This window comes from Vitis riparia, chromosome 2 (genome assembly GCF_004353265.1).
Source record: "Vitis riparia cultivar Riparia Gloire de Montpellier isolate 1030 chromosome 2, EGFV_Vit.rip_1.0, whole genome shotgun sequence".
NCBI classification, from domain to species: domain Eukaryota; kingdom Viridiplantae; phylum Streptophyta; class Magnoliopsida; order Vitales; family Vitaceae; genus Vitis; species Vitis riparia.
In genome coordinates, this window is record NC_048432.1 from 14958527 (window position 1) to 14976684 (window position 18158).

The 18158-nt window shown below is 34.7% G+C and overlaps 2 protein-coding genes and 1 long non-coding RNA gene across 4 annotated transcripts; 1 reads left to right on the top strand and 2 right to left on the bottom strand.

The window, feature by feature from the left end:
* Window positions 1–1390: 1390 nt before the first annotated feature.
* LOC117904953 (maspardin) lies at window positions 1391–9606 on the top strand. The gene is made up of 8 exons (XM_034817787.1): window positions 1391–1776; window positions 2978–3103; window positions 4669–4767; window positions 5639–5781; window positions 6866–6974; window positions 8056–8163; window positions 8768–8908; window positions 9008–9606. The coding sequence occupies exons 1-8, from the start codon at window positions 1705–1707 to the stop codon at window positions 9431–9433; spliced, it is 1224 nt and encodes a 407-aa protein (XP_034673678.1). The 5' UTR covers window positions 1391–1704; the 3' UTR covers window positions 9434–9606.
* An 828-nt stretch (window positions 9607–10434) lies between these two features.
* On the bottom strand, window positions 10435–12018 carry LOC117906399. Of its 2 annotated transcripts, XR_004649808.1 has the most exons (3): window positions 11604–12018; window positions 10938–11376; window positions 10435–10720 (listed from the first exon to the last, which is right to left on the bottom strand). It is a non-coding gene; the product is annotated as an uncharacterized LOC117906399 (long non-coding RNA). The 2 variants fall into 2 exon arrangements; XR_004649807.1 differs by lacking the exon at window positions 11604–12018 and having other exon boundaries at window positions 10938–11586.
* A 2010-nt stretch (window positions 12019–14028) lies between these two features.
* LOC117927407 (probable calcium-binding protein CML13) lies at window positions 14029–14760 on the bottom strand. The gene has a single exon (XM_034846903.1). The coding sequence runs from the start codon at window positions 14725–14727 to the stop codon at window positions 14284–14286; it is 444 nt and encodes a 147-aa protein (XP_034702794.1). The 5' UTR covers window positions 14728–14760; the 3' UTR covers window positions 14029–14283.
* Between the last annotated feature and the right edge of the window lie 3398 nt (window positions 14761–18158).

An 18158-nucleotide genomic window follows, 5' to 3' on the forward strand; every position in this document is an offset into this window, starting at 1 on the left:
AAAACATTATATTTTCAAAACAAATTTTAAAAAAATCATTTACCATCCTAATTTTTTAGGATAGAAGACTATTTTTAAAAGTAATTCCCTAATAAACTCTCATTCTTGTGGTTTCCTTCAACCTCGACTCCCTCATCCACTTAAAATCTTATTTTTTTCGATGCTTCCATGTTGGGATTAGTTACTAGTTTTAATTTGATACAAATTTATATTTTTTGGGAATTAATCCAAATGCGTTCATATTTATTACTAGGTTTTTGGTTCACGTGTCCTATTACAGCACATGCTTGTCAAAAAATGATTTTGGGTTTTTATTGGACAACAGGTAGTTTCAATTTTCAAGATTTGTTCGAAATATTTAATAACTTGATTTATAATAATGGGATAAAGTTTTTATTTGTTTCTTTATATGCTTGATTCTTATTTGTAGGTGCACTTGCTAAATCAGTTAAATTTCCTCTTCATGCTCCTATTTCAACTCTTATACATGCTGCTACTACGGTATGGTAGCAGCGGGAATTTTTCTTATAACCGGCGTTTTTCCTTTTTTTTATAGTCATACCTTACATAATGAAAATAAATTATGATATGAAGAATTTCATTAATAAAATTTGAAAAAAAAAATCAATTGGTTCATACCTTTCTATATGAAAACAAATTCAAATAAAAATAATTTATTTAGTTATATACAATTCCTTGAGAGAAAATAAAAAATGATAAAAGAAAAAGATAAAATAAATTTAAAATCAATAAATTATTTTTATTTATTTCTTTAAATCCATTTCATTTCTTTTTACTTTACTATATAAATATCAAATAATTTGAATATACGTAGTTTTAATTAAAAAGTCAAACCGGAATCAATGAATTTAAGGAATGTGTTACACATCCCAACCAAAGCTTAAAAAGAGTTATGAGCCAAAATAACACATTAGAAGAAAAAAATTCCACAAACCAAATCAATGCATTTCAATCACTTGGTTATTTACGTGATCTAAGATTTTTATTTTTATTTTTTCGTAAAATCGTAACTATAATTCTGAATTTTCTTTAGATATATCAATTGCAACTTTAAGTTTAAATTTAAAATTATAGTCATTAATTATAATTTTTATTATTTTAAAAAAGATTTAAAATCATAGTTATCATTTGCAATTTTATCACATGGATACTTACGTGGATATCAGGCATTAGTTTAAAAATTATTTTGATAGAAGCTTTCAGAAAGGTAGAAGAATGCCTTCTATATGAGATTTGTATTTTTACCCTTTCGTAAGGAATTAAACAATATTTATAAATCAGATTTTATGAATTTCAATTTAAAAAGAAGTTATGCCTAACAAAAATCCACATCTCCCAATAGTTTGGGCCAAAAATCAAAATTTTGATGGACAGTAGGGACTAGGGCTTATGCCCAAGAAGGCTAACGCAATTCCGTCCGACAGGGGTTCATCAAAACCGCAATGGCAATAGAGAACATAACGCTGACATGTAGTTGAAGACAGCTCCGTCATTGACCGTGACCCTAGCCAGCTCAATCCACGTGGTCCCTCGTCTTCTCATCAAAACCCCCATAAACGAATTGCTGAATTTGAAGATCACAGCGACAACCAGGTCGATCAATCGATAGTATAGGGAGATATCAAAGTGATAGATCAAATCGGAAATGGGTCTGTGATATGGGAGAGTGCTACTAATAGTCAAATGAAAGGCGTCTTTTCGGCGCCAGGAGATTACATCCACTTCAAGTCTCAGGTCCCTCTCCACAAGATCCCCGTACGTCTCTCTCGATTTCCCTTGTGATTTTTCCCCATTTTTCTTGATTTTATTTTTTTTTGTGGGTTTCACTCTGCTTGTTTTGTTTCTGGGGTTGTCTCTGTTTGGCTATAGTCTCTCCGTTTCAATCACGAGCATGTACGTTTCCAATTTTATACGCTGAATTTCGATTTCTGGTCTAAATTATGTGAATTTGGATATGGGCTATAGTTGATTAAGGTTGGTTTGCTTGGGCCTTGGTTTCTATGTTCTGAGTCAATTTTATGGTTTCTGATAGGCATGGATTTGTATTTGTTGGACCATTTTTGTAGAGTTCTGAATTTTTTAATCAAAATTAATCAATTTTGATGTGGTTGCGTTTAAATTCAAGCTTCAACACCCTATTTTGCACATTTGGGATCTGGTTGAAATATAATTTTTCAGTCTTCTAGACAATTCTTAGATTCAAGTCACTGTCCTTGGCTTGGCATTACTTTTATGTATCTTACTCGTATGGTGACTTGGGTTTATTTAACTTTCTTAATCATTTTGATGAAACTAAGGTGGTTATGTTCTAGAAAAATGGTAACTTCTTTAGCATGCTTGGCTTCTCATGGGCCAAATGCAACTTTTATTTCCATAACTTCATTGTCAGGAATTATGATTTTACTTGTTGCACAATTTATGTGGTTGTTGGATGTTTTCTTGCTACAAATGGGAAGCACTAATAATTTTTTGTTAGAATCATTTCAATTTTTGGGATTGGAATTTTATTTTTTGTTGTATACTTGATACGGTTGTGGATTATTCTTGCTACAAGTGGGAAATGGTAATAATATTAGTCCTGGTTGTTGATGTACCAGAAAGGCTAATGAATATCTGCCACAAACTTCTTATTCCTCACAGCAGTTTGGTCATATATGAATTGGGTTTACTGTCTTTCATACAAAATTTTATTTGAAATGCCTGTCATGAAGGAGCTTTCTAGAAACACTGGGCATGATTCTGATTTTTTTTTTAACTGAGCTATTAGGTAACCCACAAATCAGGAGGGGTTATGGGGTTTTGATTGGTTGATACTAGAGAAGTGACTTGGTTTTGAATTTGTTGGAGGGGAATTTTCTTTTCTTCGTACACTGTGTGTACCAGAAGGTTCACTTCTGCTTGAACAATTGAGTGACTAATGTTGTGTTTTAATTAGGAGTCTTTATTTTTCTTGTAGATTGGCACAAAGCAGTGGCGGTATTATGATTTTGGTCCAAAAGTGGTCCCTCCACTTATTTGTCTTCCTGGGACGGCAGGAACTGCAGATGTCTATTACAAACAGATAATGGCATTGTCCATAAAGGTAGTGTGTTTGATGTTATACTTTTCTCTTCTTTTCTGTTTTATAAATAATGTTGACTACATATGATCTTCATTTTTCTTCTCCCTGAAGAAATCTTAGGGAATCTGCATTTTGATTCTTATTTTTCACGTCTATCTAAAAGAACTAGCAAAAAAAGGAACACTTTGCAATTTTCTGTTCCCCTTACTGAGTTTCATTTTTGTTTTAAAGGGGAAGATTTTATATCAATATAGTTATTGAGGTTTTATAAACTAGATACTTAATTTCTTTCTTGCATTACAACCTAATATTCCTTCTCCCCTTAGCAGGTCTTTGACAAAACTCTCACCCTCCCTGACCCCAAAGAAAGTGTGTGCCTGTGTTCCAGTTCTTGTCCACTATATGGCATTTTGGGATCCTCCAAATGGAGAATATTGCTTTGGAACCTCTCCATCCCTATTAGTTATATTGCTAGGCATTATGAACGTGGAGATTTACAGGGGTTGGAGATTGGTGGAGATGGAGTTAGTATGGTTATACTATCTCCATCTGAGGTGTAAATCATGGTGCTTTGGATTTCTCCACCATTCTTCTATAAGATTAGACTCCAAAAGTTATTTAAAAGAGGTAAGCCATGATGGGTGAGAGGCCTCTAACTAGTTCCACACCTAAAGTGGTCAAATATTTTGTAATTTTTTCTCCTTAAATTTGAATAAGCATGCAATCATGTAATCATGCATGACAGAGTGCAATAGACACATCTATAACTGAATACTTTGTTAATGATGCTAGCAAAGGAATAAGAATTCATTCAAAGTGAGGACAGTAGGAAAAGTTAATAATCAGTATCATCACAGTTACAACATCATGTTCAAATAATTACATTAATTATATGTTATTATTAAACTATTTATATACTTTACGATGTCTCTTATTGAAAAGGGTGGGGAAGGGTTGGGGGAGGAAATGGAAAAAACAAATTGCATCTGGAAATCTACTTAATAGCTATATATATACTATGGTAAAGCAGGAAAAAAGATTTAAGTATTCACAAGCCTAGGAAATGGAAAAGAAGAAGAAGAAGAAGAAGAAGAAGAAGAAGAAAAAGGAGATGATGAACATGAAGAATTGAAGAGAGATAGAACCATAGGGTCTTAAATAAAAACAAAAGGTGATGAGGCAGTTTACTTGTATATGGAAAACTGTAGAACACCTGCTTGGGCAGGTAAAGAAAGAAATTAAGGTGGGAGATTTTGACTAATTATTTATTGAATTTACATGGTAAGGTACCATATTATTCTAGCATATGTTAATTTTTCAGATGCCTTTTATAGGGTTGCAGTGTTTGCATTTGAGAGGGTACCCCAAGCACCTTATTCTCTACCCCAAGGTTTTGATTTTGTGAGATAAAAATATAACCCTGGAAGGCACTTTCGAGATTTAGGATGATCTATTCTTAGGGTAGGGCTACTCCGTGTACTTGATAATAATTATTTGGGGTGTTACTGTACTTTTTATTTGTGACAGATCATGTAAGACATCTCTTTGAATGAGTAAATTAAGCAATTTGTGATTTTTTGTTTCAGGGTTACCGGGTGATCTCTGTTGATATTCCTCGCGTATGGAACCATCATGAGTGGATTCAAGCATTTGAAAAGTTTTTGGATGCTATTGATGTGCACCATGTAAGAATTTCATTTGCTTCTTGTAGATCCGTCATACCTTACGTTTTCTTTAGGATTTAGTTTTCATCAACCTTGATGCTTCCTATGACTGAAGTTCCTTGGCCATTTGATTCTTGAAAGAAGTGTTGCTAGTGATCATGTTACAATTACATCATTTCTCCAACTATCATAAGAACTGATAATCATCTCTAATATGAAAGTTGTATTCTCATGGTTAATTATCGCTGTTTTTCATCTTCACTGTTGTCAACTTATGTAAAATAGAAGATCTTGGAAATATATTAACACCAGATTGAAGATCATATGGGACTTATCTTAAAAAAGATGGATTTTTATTCGAAATGAGGTTCACTGAAAACCATATATAAACTAATATAAGATGGATTTTCCACGATAAAGAAAACGCTGATTTGTTAGGTTGTGAGCAGTGAGCTTTGAACCAATTTCAGGTCACAAAATTGAAGATTTTCAATTCGTGGAGTTTAAGATGGATGACTCATGATTCACTAGCTTTAACTGTAGAACTAGAAACACCATGAATATGAATCAATGAGACTGGGATGTAGAGCATACTTGATCCATGCTTTTTGATAAATTTTCTGCAAGGAAAAAACAACTTTACCAGCCTGTGGGCTTGCATTTGGTAATTGTTTGTGCAATGTGAGCCTAGATGAGCATAAAGGAAGAAAATGGTGCAGCATCTGGTTTGCAAGACTGAAACATCTTTATGCTGGATTTAGCAAAAAATGTGTTTTTTTTCACAGTAAGTGTAGATTCCTGATCATATTTTCTAAATGAGACATATGTAAAAGGTTCATATATTTCTTGCAAATATTTGTTCTAGTTAGAATGATAAATCTATATTCAACAGATACATCTTTATGGCACATCCCTTGGAGGCTTCCTGGCACAACTTTTTGCTCAGCATCGTCCAAGACGGGTTAGGTCGTTGATTCTCTCAAATTCATTTTTGGAGACACGCAGTTTCTCTTCTGCAATGCCATGGGCCCCCATGTATGTTGTATTTTTAGATAATGAATATATGTTGAAGATGACCTCCAATATTTGTTAATTGTTTTAATGACATATCATTAATTGCTTGCCAATATGGTTTATTGTTTCTCCTCTGCAATACCATGGGCGTATGTTGTATTTTTAGATAATGAATATAAGCCGAAGATGACCAAATTGCTTGCCAATATTTTTTGTTGGTTTAATCACATATTGGGTTGTAATTTTTTTCTCCCATCAGTAGTATTGTATCTTTCACTGGATTTTTTGCTGTTGAAAGGACTAAATTTATTTGTTCCATTTGCAAAAGATCATGTGCATGATTTTTTTTTTTTTTTCCTGATAAAAAATGTGCATAAACATAAATGTATTCTATCATGATCTAAAATGAAATTCAGTCAGAAACTCATCGCAAGTCTATTACAGAAAATTATGTGAAGAAATATTTTGTTTGGATTCTTATATGAGATATCTAGTAAACTAAATTCGACTAGTTCTTACCTTATATGGTCAAAGTTTTCAGAGAATTAGTTAAAAATTTGCTTCAAATAGAGAACTTCCAGTGGCCTTAATTTTTTTATTTTTAAAATTGGAAATATGATTACTGTTCTAGTTCTGAATATTCCAGGGTGCCTTATAACCATGGCAGCCTTTGGTCTGCGCGCAGATTTGGTTTATTTTCCAGCAACTATTATATAATTCCCATGTCAGCTTTAAAAAATTGGTATCTGTGTTGAACAAAGTCTATTATTCTGGGGCATTTTTTCTTTCTGTGATTTTTTAGACTTATACAACGAGTATGATATCAAGGAGAGACAATTAATATGGTTGACACACCTGTGTGTGCATGCTTGCTCTATTTTCTTCCCCATCGATTGAACTTTTGTCATTTGATTGACTTGTTAATGCAATATGCTTGTTTGCTGTTTGTGCTGATTTTTTACAACCTTCAACAATATGCTATTAATATATTGATCTACTGAAGTTTTATGTTTGCCTACATGTAAACCATTTTAAATGATATACATAAAGTTAAGGTCTTTATTGTCAAACTAACTTGCCTAGTTGTGGTTTTTTCCTTCTGCAGTGTCAGTTGGACCCCTTCTTTTTTGCTGAAGAGATATGTCTTAACGGGAATTCCAGATGGCCCCCATGAACCATTTATTGCAGATTCAGTAGACTTTGTTGTTTCCCAGGTAGAACCTTAGATTAAGTTGAATAGCCAAGCCATGTGTTTGTTTTAGATATCTATTTTGCATTCTGAAGCAATATGCCCCAAAACTGTCTATAAGTGTCAGTTTGGAATTGCACAATTATAAAATGGTTTTTTTTTTTCCTTGTAAATTTGTATTATCACTGTGTTTTTCTCCCTTTTCATTTGTTTTTTTTCTCAATAATTAATGTTCCAATAAGGGACTGCTTTCACAGGTTGTTGCATATTTGCTTCTTTTTGTGCATAAAAAAAAATTGACATTGTTTTAAACCTTGTTCACCAAAACTGGAAATTCCTTTGATGGTAATGGAAGCCAACCAGAATATGGAATGTGTATAAGTTTTGAACTTGGACTTTGAGTTGGAGCTCAGTCCAAAACTGGAACTTATTCATGTAAGTTTAAAGTTTTAAGGTATTTGGCAACTTTTTAAGAATAGTTTTCAATTGTTTTCAAGAAGAAAATTCTATTTAGGAACTCAAATATAAAAAATAGTTTCCTCAAATTATTGTATTACACATTTATGTACGATACAAAAGTTTCTGAAGTATTTTCTATAATTGCAATTTTTTAGAATACTGTAAAAAGAAATATGGAAAACATCTTAAACTTGTTCTACAAAACAATCTATTTTCAAAACAAATTCTCAAAAAACTATATTCAGTCAAAAATTTGTCAAACAAGTTTTTTTAAGTTAGAAAACTACTTAAAAGAACAATTTCTAAAACTGGACCTTAATTTTAATCAACTTAATGGGTGCACTCAACTTGTACACTCAGGCATCTTGAGTTATGATCAATTCTAAATTTACATTTCAAGTAGTATGATGGTAGACTACAGTCTGATGTGTGCTTTATCTGAATGACGATATTCTATACGGTGAGATTTTCTTGGATTTATTTTTCCTTTTTTTTCTTCCCTTATGGTCCATTTCCATATGCTTTAGTTATTCCATCTCTCACTTGCTGTTTGTGTTTGTTGTTCCATTAATTTAATTGCAACCTTATTTACCTCATATAAAACCTGTTTATTATCTTTTATGCTGTAACATGCTATTACCATTCAGGTTGAAACACTCTCAAGAGAGGACTTGGCCTCCAGGTTGACCTTGACTGTTGATGCTGCTTCCATTGGACCTCTTCTTCTCTCAGATTCATTCATCACTCTAATGGATGTATGTTATTCCAAACTCAGTCTGATGTGTGTGAATTCTTGAACATCTGGGAAAATCATGCATCTGGATGCTAAATGTTTTGATTTTGGTTCTTATATCTTTTTTTTTTCTTTTTTTTTTGGTCCTAATTGAAATAAAAATAGTACGTTACTTCAGCTACTAGATTTTAGGAAGATCTTTCTGAAATTTAAATCTTGTTGAAAATTTTATCTCTGTTGAATTTGCTCACCAATGTGCCAAATTCTACTTAAACCTTGGGAAATTTTTGAAAAGATGTCCAAAATATAACTAACTAATATTCACTGAATTAGCTTATCAAGTCAACAGAAATTTTATTTGTTGTTCCGAAATGTCTTGAAACTGTCAAACATAATGCCATGTTTCCACATAAGCAACATAGCATTCTTCTGCCCCGATTATATTTGGAATACTGCACCACCCATTGCCTTTTAAGCCTTCAGATTGTTGAAATGAATTTTCACGAGCAACTTGGTTTTTTTTTCTGGAGCATTTTTATCTCTAATACATCAAAAAAGGAAATTAAAAATATTTAGCCGATACCTCTCTTGATCCTTTTGCTATGATTACATGCTCCTCCTTGAAGACGAATGACTACTGTTCAATTCCTCAACAACTCAAAGATCAGCTGAGTGAAAGGTACCCTGGAGCAAGGCGAGCATACTTAAAAACTGGAGGTGATTTCCCATTTCTTTCACGTTCAGATGAAGTAAACCTACATCTTCAGGTAATGCTTATAAGTAGTTCAGTTGCTTCTATCCATGTTGTATTAAAGGACTGATGGCATAAGTGTGTATTTCCTCTACTGATATTTACTATGTGTCAGTTACACCTGAGACGAGTTGGGGTGGAAGCCCGTCCAGATTTGGTCAAGGGCATCTCAAAGGATGGTAGTGGTGGGAGTTCTAGTGAAAAGAATGATGAAAGAGAAGATTCAGATGTTCCTCCTAAGGACAATGGGGGAAGTCCTGAAAGCCCTTCCACTGAAACCCAATTGCCAGAGGCTCCAGAAAGTTCGGGTTCTCATAGCTTAGATGACCAGCTCCTCAGCAATGCAAAGGTTTGCTTCACCAGTCCTGAACATGTGAGGCTTCTCATATCTCATGCATTTTTTGAGAAACAGCAAGACATTGTATCAACAAGGTTTGTCCAACCGGCTTGGGAGATTTTTATTCTTTGTCTGCTTCCTCTCTATGTGGAAACAATGTACATTACTTGGATTTTTTGTTGGAAAAGTAGATGTCTTGTGTAATGTGGAAGATTTGCACATCATTGTTTGTATATTCTTATACAAGCAATTGCTGCAAACCTGGCGTGTCCAGATAATGCTGTTGTTTTGCGTAAGATACAGGGTCTCTCTTTGCCTGTGTTGCACATTTGACATCCAAGTCGATTTGTTTAATTGAAAATGGATTCTGTTCACCACATTCTGATTTCTGGCAACTTGCTGCCTCCTCAGTATTTGGGCTCTTCACACATCAGGAGGTTTTTTTTTGGTTAAAATGAGAGTTTTGTTCATATTGCCTTGTTTTCCCAAATATGTAATACCTAGTAGGCCAGATTCTCAGCCCAAATGGGCATGGAAGGAAATGATGCAAAAGGAAACATTTGAACTAGTCATGCAGCACTTACTGGATTGCAAAATGAGACCGTCCTCTTGTTTAATTGAAATGGGCGAAAGTACCCAAAATTCAGTCTGCCAAATTTCATTAATAAGTAGGGATTAATTGATTGCCCTGCTAAACCTGTTTAAGTCGGTGGCAGATCAAGTTTTGAGCGTCTGCGCCCAAAAGCAACACTTCGTCTCTCGTGCTTTCCACCTCCACCCACCACTAACTGTTGATGCGTACACATTGAAAACCTTGAATGCGAAACCGGGAGTACTTCTCTTTCATACTAAGGTGGTAAGGTTAATGTCCCTAACCATTAAAACCATTAGCAATGTCCAGCACAAATTTCACACAATGTTAGCCCTACCATTTCAATGATTTAATAAAGTATGACCGGGTGAGGTTACAAATATAATCAGTTTAGGGACCAGAGAGTTCGAGTTACAAACATTATTTACTTTGGGAATTACAGAGTTGAGAATTAGTATATATTAACTGGCTTCTGCTTATTGCTATTTTAAGCCACAGCGGGCTTAAGATGTCAAATAACAGGCTCAATAGATAGTAATGTGACAGTTTTTTGTTTTTTCTTCCCTGTTTCCCCATCAATTAATGCTGTCAAATGTAATGCTTCAGAAATATGTACAGGCCAACACCACATACAAGTGTAGATTAGACTGTAATTACTCCAACAGGTAAGGTAGGAAATAATACCACACATTGGTTACCAAAACAAAAACATTTGTTTTCTATGCCAATCCACAAAAACTTGGCACAAAGAACTATTTCATTTACCACAAAAGATTCCCATAAAGCTACATATTTTAGTAACTTTTACATGGGTCCTGTGCTTCAGCCAGTCGTGTAAACCTTTTCCAAATGATCCAGTATTTCCCTATGCAACCTGAATGCTTGCAGTATTTGACTCACTGCATAAATCAGGGACACATAGTCAGTAACTAGATGTAGAAAGACATAAAATCAGTGAAAATAGCCAATAATTAGGAGTGGTTTTTTAAGTTTGCTGCATATCAGCCCTTAGTACATTTAACAGTTAAAGACTATAGCTTCACACGCACAATAAGGATGAGCAAATACAAACATTCAAAATCATATGAAACCAAAGGTTCAGCAGCTTTCACAGACATGCACAAATGCAAAGCTCCATAGGCCTCCTCCATTTCACATATCCATTAATTTCCTCCCTCCCTTCTACTCTATGGGCAGTAGAAACTCTCTTCCCCCAACCATTTCTTTTTCTCTGATATTGTAAGAGGGAAAATGATTTCAAAGTATTGTTTCAGTTACACCATCAAGAGAACTACAAGAGTCGATCTGTCATACTGTTTCTTATTCATAGATTAAAGAATTTCAAGATTTGTCTATCACTTCCATTTTGAACTCAATACAAAATAATCTAGACAGTTTCAAAAGAACTCAGCCAAATCAAACTCTATAACTTCCCCAATAAAAGAGTTTTCACAAGTTGTCCACAAAGAATAAAGGAAAACAAGCTGATATACAAATGTTCGACGGCGTTGAACCCCTCTTCGCCAACTTGCAGATTAGATCCTCTGCCTGAACGCTGAGAAAAAAAATAGACGTAAAAAATTTGTACAGGGATCATTAAATCATCCTCAGCATCAGTATCGAGAAGACGAAGGAAAAGGAAGGTTGGAATAGTACTGTTTTTGTCGTTTGCTAGTCAAGAAAATATAAGGCCCAAAACTATACATTATTTTAGTTTCCTTTACGTTTTCTTAGTGACCAAACAAATGGGTTTCCCAATTGAGAATGAAGGAGATTGCTCACATCCGAGGGGGTGGCCTTGCACCAAGCTGGTGGGGTTCTCTTGTAAGGCAATACTGAAGCGGAAATACCTTACTGCAAAAAAAATATTAGAAAAAAAAAAAAAAAAACAAAAAACACGAGAAAGAGCAGTGTTACTATACGAAGAGATAGTGAGGAGGGGGTTGAGGAAGAAGTAGAAGACAACCCGCTGCCGTGCATACGACCCATGGTGGTCTCTCTGCTTCCTTTTTCTTTTCTTAGAATCTCAGGTAAGGGTAGTTTAGGGTTTTTCATGGAGGTAAGAGTTTTAGAGTTAAAATATGGCGTAAAAGGATGAAACGACGTCGTGGCCATCTCTCCAATTAGAATCATCGGCTGTAAATCGGTTTTTCCAATGCCACCCAGGACTAGGTTGATTTGCATAAAAGAAGAAAAAGAAGAGTGAAAAAATTAAAAAATAAATTAAACTCAATTTATTAATTCTATACATTATTTTAAATTCATGAAAAGAAAATAGCTGGGAGATTCCAGGCTTATTCACGCCTCCTTGTTCATTGGAAGTCATGAGCTGCAACTTGCACGTTTTGGCTGACAACTTGAAGTTTCAAAATTGGATTAGTCATATGCCTTTGGAATTGATTATGCAGTTTGAAGATATGTTATTCTAGTTAAATTCCAGACTCTTGTGTATACAGTAGAGCAACAACCAATGTGGATTAGATCCACAGCCTCAATTCCCTGTAAAGGCCCAGTGATATAGAAAAGGACGAAAAAGAAAATTGCTTGTATCACATAGTAGTAAGCCCACACACGATACACAACCTTCAGTAATGAGCTGTCCTTTACCCTCAGACTTTTGTCGTCTGTCATTGATTTCCCTTGATGCAGCGCTACGGCCATGCCTCGTGACAGTGTAAAAAAGTGAAACCAAATAATTCGTATACAACTCATGAGATGAGATTCGTAGCATCTTTCATGATTTTCGGGAAGGTTTGCTTGTGTAGAAAGTAGAAACACAATCCTCCCTGCCTCATTCCATGTGGTCACCTCATCTTACTCAAAAGACAAACCGTAGGGAAAAGAAACAAAATTACAAAAGAGAGACAGGTGGGAAAAAGAGGAACAGAATCACAAAACACACATGTAAACCACAGAACTGTAATGCTAAGAAAGGCTTTGAAACAGAGATGATCCAACTAGAGTCATTGAACTGAGCCACTTGTTCACACAAAACAAGATCAAGCAGCTTGCCGCACACCCTCTAGTGCTTAACAAGCCAACATGTCGCCATCAAACTCAGCTTAATTAGCCTAGTAAATAGTTGAGGTAGGTAAGATTCCACTATGGTAACATTACATCCAAAAGAACATTTCCCGAAAAACTACTTTAAGAGAACTGTTAACAAATCACATACAGTGAATGAGATAGCATGAAGAATTTAGTAAGGATTTAAACTCATTAATTTGTATGCATACAACTATTGATTTTCTCCCACCCACCCAAAAAAAAATATAAAAAACCAATGCCAAAATAGATAATGAAAAGTACTTTTCGGCTGGTGAACGCCTTGCAGCCAAATTCGCACTTCTAAAAGCTTGAACCGGCTAGTTGAGCTCAATCCAAGTTCAACAAACCTGGGTTTGCCTGTTTGCACCTCCATACCCAATCCATAGTTTTAGCTCAATCCCATCCATATTCACTGAAATTATAATCACCATTCATAAATGAAACTCCAAGTATTGGAGTCTACTCATCATCAATTAGGCAAGAAACATATTGTTCCTATCAATGATACCAGAAACCCTCTTGGTTACACCCTGTTACAGTTCCCATATCTTCCAAGGTTATAGGAAAACCATTCTAGAACAATTACAGAATGTGATTCAAAAAAAGTGAATTTTGTACCTCAAAAATAATAAGTGCAAAAATAAATAAGTAGTCTGCCTCACAACACCAACCATTCACATTGACTTATTTGTTTTGACAACTTTTAGTCACCAACAAACCTACTTATCCTAACCACAATTGCCCCATGTTTACTTAAAGGCCGTGCTTCCCACTTACACCCCCACACCTGCTTTCCAATCCAAAGACCATCATAAGAGATAAGTAAAAGATTATTACAAATATGCATCTCCTGCAAGAAATTTTCTTAAATTTCTTCAAAGAGATACAAGGCATAGAAAGATTGGAAGACCCAAAGGGGGTAATGAATCTAATGATGTTTCATCACCAAGTATTTTGAGTTATTTTTACTTTAGCCTTTGGGAACGGAACCAAAAGTTCAAATAACACTGCCAGACACGATCTAAATGGTATAATTTTATGGATTTTCCTATTCAGGAAAACATTACCTATCCTATGGCAGCATGTTAAGCGTCTTATTATCAAGAGAATAACAAAATTTCCACAACCCCATACTATTCTTATACCAATCAAGCCAGAGTTCAGAAAGGAAAAAGGGAAAAAAAAATATTCAAATTAATGTTAACACCATAGAAATTGTAATGCCAAATTCTCATATAACTACATAAATATGAACACAAAGAACCCCAAATCTCTAATAGAGTCAGCATCACTTTAACAATTCAAACACCATTGGCCTCAAACAAACCCTAATCCCAAAACAACACAACAACCCAAAAAACCAAATCTTACTCAAAACCACTTGCAGAAAGCGTTTCACGATAGACCCAATTCCTCACTTGGCCACCATCCGAGAGATGAAATCCTCGTAACGGATCTTCCCATCGGACCCGACATCGACTTCCCGGATCCACTCGTCGAACTCAGCCGGCTCGAGCTTCTCGCCAATGCTGGTGAGAATGTGGCGGAGATCGGCGACGGAGACGAAGCCGGTGGACTCCTTATCGAGGACCTTGAAGGCATCGCGGAGCTGGCGATCGAAGGGCTCGGGCTTCATGTGCTTGGACATGAGGTCGAGGAATCTGGGGAAATCGAAGGGGGTGGTGAGGTTTTCTTGGGCTACGATCTCCTTGAGCTTGGCTTGGGTAGGGTTGCCGCCGAGAGAGCGCATTAGGATTCCAAGCTCCGACGGGGCGATCCGGCCGTCCCCATCGGTGTCGAAGAGGGTGAAGGCTTCTTTCATGGAGGCCACCTGGTCATCGCTCAGATCTTTGCCCATGTTTTCCGCCTCTCTCTCTCTTTCTCGCTTTCCGTATAGGAGAGAGTGGCGGAGCGAGTTTTGTTCCCTTTGCCATCCGGATCGGACCGGAACCGGTCCAACAATCGGTTTCACATGCAAGTTTTGGACCGGACCCTAACAGCTTCCCCGCTATCACTTTCTGTATTTTTAAATAACACTCATAAAATAATTGTTGATTTTTTTATTCGAAAATAATCTCTTTCGCCCACTCACTGCTGTCTTCTGTCACAGACTCACAGTTGAAACTTCAAGCAATCTCCTCACCACCCTTAATATTTCCACTTATTCTATTTCCTTTCAATTTTTATAAATTATTTTTATTTAGTAAATTCAGTAACATTGCATCCCAAAGCGTTTGTAAACATAAAGGAAAAAAAAAATCAAAATTATGTTATTTATGTTCTCAACAAATATTAAAAATAAATTACGTTATTATGAATATGAATTTTATATACTTGAATCCAAAATATACAATATTTACACGAATAGAAGTTGATAGTTAAAAATATAAATTTTGTTTTAGAACTTAAATATGAAAAACCATTTTTGTAATATTTTTAAATTGTTAAAAAAATTATTTATAGTAAGAATTTGTTAAATGAATTTTTGAAATTTAAAATTTGTTTTGTGTTAGAGAAGAAGCCTTTATGAGGGCTTTAAATAACTGCACGTGTAGTGTTTCTCCGTAGGTGTAGGGAGTAGGCCCATGCCACTGCCATAGTTTGGTACCTACCTTATTTGGAGTTTCAGATTTATAAATTCCAATTTCAAAATTTCAAATTTCAAAATTTAAAGAAAGAACTAACTATATAAAAGTATTGTTACATGTAATAATGCAATTCAAAATATCATCAATTTTGATGTATTTTAAGCCCATCCATTTTTATTTTTTTTCATACATATTTCTATGTAATGTTCTAAGCCCATGAAAGTTTTAATAGTACAAAAAGTATACTTCCTTTTAAAGGGCTGAACCCTGCAGAGGGTGAAAGATGAAACTGAAAATCCTTGGAAAAATTCAAATTCGAAAAAACTTCTAGAAAGAAAAAATAACTTGACAAATCACATAGTCTATTAACTTTCTTGTAGATATTGGAATTTGTTAAGGGGATCAATTTCTTCCATTTTTAATATTATTTTCTACCATTGGTATTAGAATTAGGTCATACCCGGATCTAATCCTTCATGGACCAGCTCCCATCAAATGCAAATTTTATTTATTTATTTTTAAAGAGAAACAATCTTATGATGAGCATTCCAAGATTTGTCTTTGCAAAAATTGAAAAGGGTGGGAGTTTTCAAAGAGTTATTATGACTCCTTTTATTTTTTCCCAATATTTTTCCTAGCCTTATGCTATTTTTAAAATTAAAACTTACTCTTTTTAGGCAGATGGGAGTGCATGTGGGGCCCACTAACTTTGTTTTTCAGATGAAAATGTTTCATTATGGTTTTTTTATTTATTGGGTGACATTTTTCCCAAATTGTTTAGATTTTATTTTATTTTTTATAATTTCTTAGTCATTAAATTTAATTATTTGAAAAAAAAAATGGCATAAAAATTGTTATCCAAATTTTTAGTACTCTTGAGAATATTAGTAAATAATATGGACGGGAGAAATTATTTTATAAATTATTAAAATGATTTTCTATAATATTTTTGTGTGTAGAATTTGGGTAAAAGTCCATGATGGATTTATGTAGCACAAGAGATAATTAAGTAGCATCAAAATGATTTGATGGGTTTATTTGACCAATATCAAACCACTCAAGGGATTTGGATTTGCCTCAAGGATAAGTTTGGTGGGGCCTTGGCTACCAGGTTGTGCAAGGGAAGTTGGCACAAGGGAGTTGTTCCTAAATGCAAAAACTTTAAAGAGAGGTAAAAGAAAGCAAAATAATTAGGTATCTAACTATCTAAGGTGGTGTTTGTTTTTTTACTTAATTCTAAATATAACCTTAATGCTTAATAGTGTTAAATATTAGGTTGTTTGTTTTTGTAGTATTTTATTTCTATTAAGTATTAAAAAGTAAAAAAAATCAATATGTTATTTTTTCTATTTTAAAAAAATTACATATTTTGACTTTTTCTATTTAGTAAAAAATTTATAATAAGTCATGAAAAAGTAGAAAAACAAATAACCTAAATTACTTTCAGTAAAAAGCAAAAAAAACAAACACCACCTAAGTCTAATAAATCTAAGAACACTAATCAAGGGCAAGTGAGGCAAGAATGGTAGGAAAAGGGGCAAAGCTAATAAAGCAAGTTTCAACCTTGGCAAGAAATGACACTTCACTTACGATTCAAGTGAGCTAAAAAAGGTACTTTCCCACTTGGATTCTTATTGTGTTTATGCTTTTCATCATGTAATGGTTGCTGATTCCTCTCTAGATGAGATTGTGGATTCAAAAGCAATGGAACCAGCAATAAGGAATCAAGTTAGATTTGTAGGGTATTGTTGAGTGTAGTAGGAAATTGAAAGATCTTCGTGGGAAATGGAACAAGTATAATGGTATTGGGCATTTGTACCTACCAACTACATTGGCATGGTGACCATACTTTGTCACTTTAGGACTTTTTCTGGGAATGATTATTTATGATAGTGAGTTTTTAGCATGTAATTTCATTGTTTGGGATATTTGTTCATAACTACTATGTGGATTATGTGAGAATGTTATGTTAATATATTGGGCAAAATAGAATGAATAGGTCAGTTATAGAGAAGACCTATTGGACCAACTCGTTGAGCATGGTACATAGGCATATGTGGCCCAATGAATGTGAAGGCAAAGCCCTGGTGCCTTCTACTTCATTACATTTATAGATGATCTACGCACGCTATCGTTATGTCTATTTAATCTCTTATAAGTCAGAAGCATTGGGTTGCTGCAGGCGTTTTATGAATGGGGTAGAGAATGAAACAGAAAGAACCATTGAGGAACTGAAGATAGATCATGGGCTCGAGTAACTATTAGAGAGTTTTAAGAGTCTTTAGAGTCCTTTGGGCATACAGAACTACACCTAGAAACCAACTGCAAAAACCCTTTTTGCTTTGGCCTATGCCACTGAAGGCGCCATACCCACAGAGGTTGGAATGTCAACTTTGAGAACAAGCGTTGGCCTATCCACAAATTGAAGAAAGAAGTTGTTCAGGCTTTGCATGTTAATCAGTTCTGGTCATCATTGATGAGACTGGCTCAGGCAAGACAACCCAAGTAACACAGTATCTGGCTGAAGCAAAAGTACATGACTAGGGATAAGACTGGATGTACTCAGCCTCGTATGGTGGCTGTAATGTCTTTGGAAAAGGTAGTTGCAGAAGCGTTTGCTTGTCGTTTAGGAAAGGAAGTTGTATATGCTATTCAGTTTGAGAATTGTTCTGGACCAGATACTATGATCAAGTACATCTCC

Excerpts from the sequence above, each read along its gene's own strand:
- LOC117904953 (XM_034817787.1), top strand. The coding sequence starts at position 1,705 with ATGAAAGGCGTCTTTTCGGCGCCAGGAGATTACATCCACTTCAAGTCT. Across the intron at positions 1,777-2,977 it reads TCCCTCTCCACAAGATCCCC|ATTGGCACAAAGCAGTGGCG; the intron begins GTACGTCTCTCT and ends TTTTTCTTGTAG. Across the intron at positions 4,768-5,638 it reads ATGCTATTGATGTGCACCAT|ATACATCTTTATGGCACATC; the intron begins GTAAGAATTTCA and ends TATATTCAACAG.
- LOC117927407 (XM_034846903.1), bottom strand. The coding sequence starts at position 14,727 with ATGGGCAAAGATCTGAGCGATGACCAGGTGGCCTCCATGAAAGAAGCC.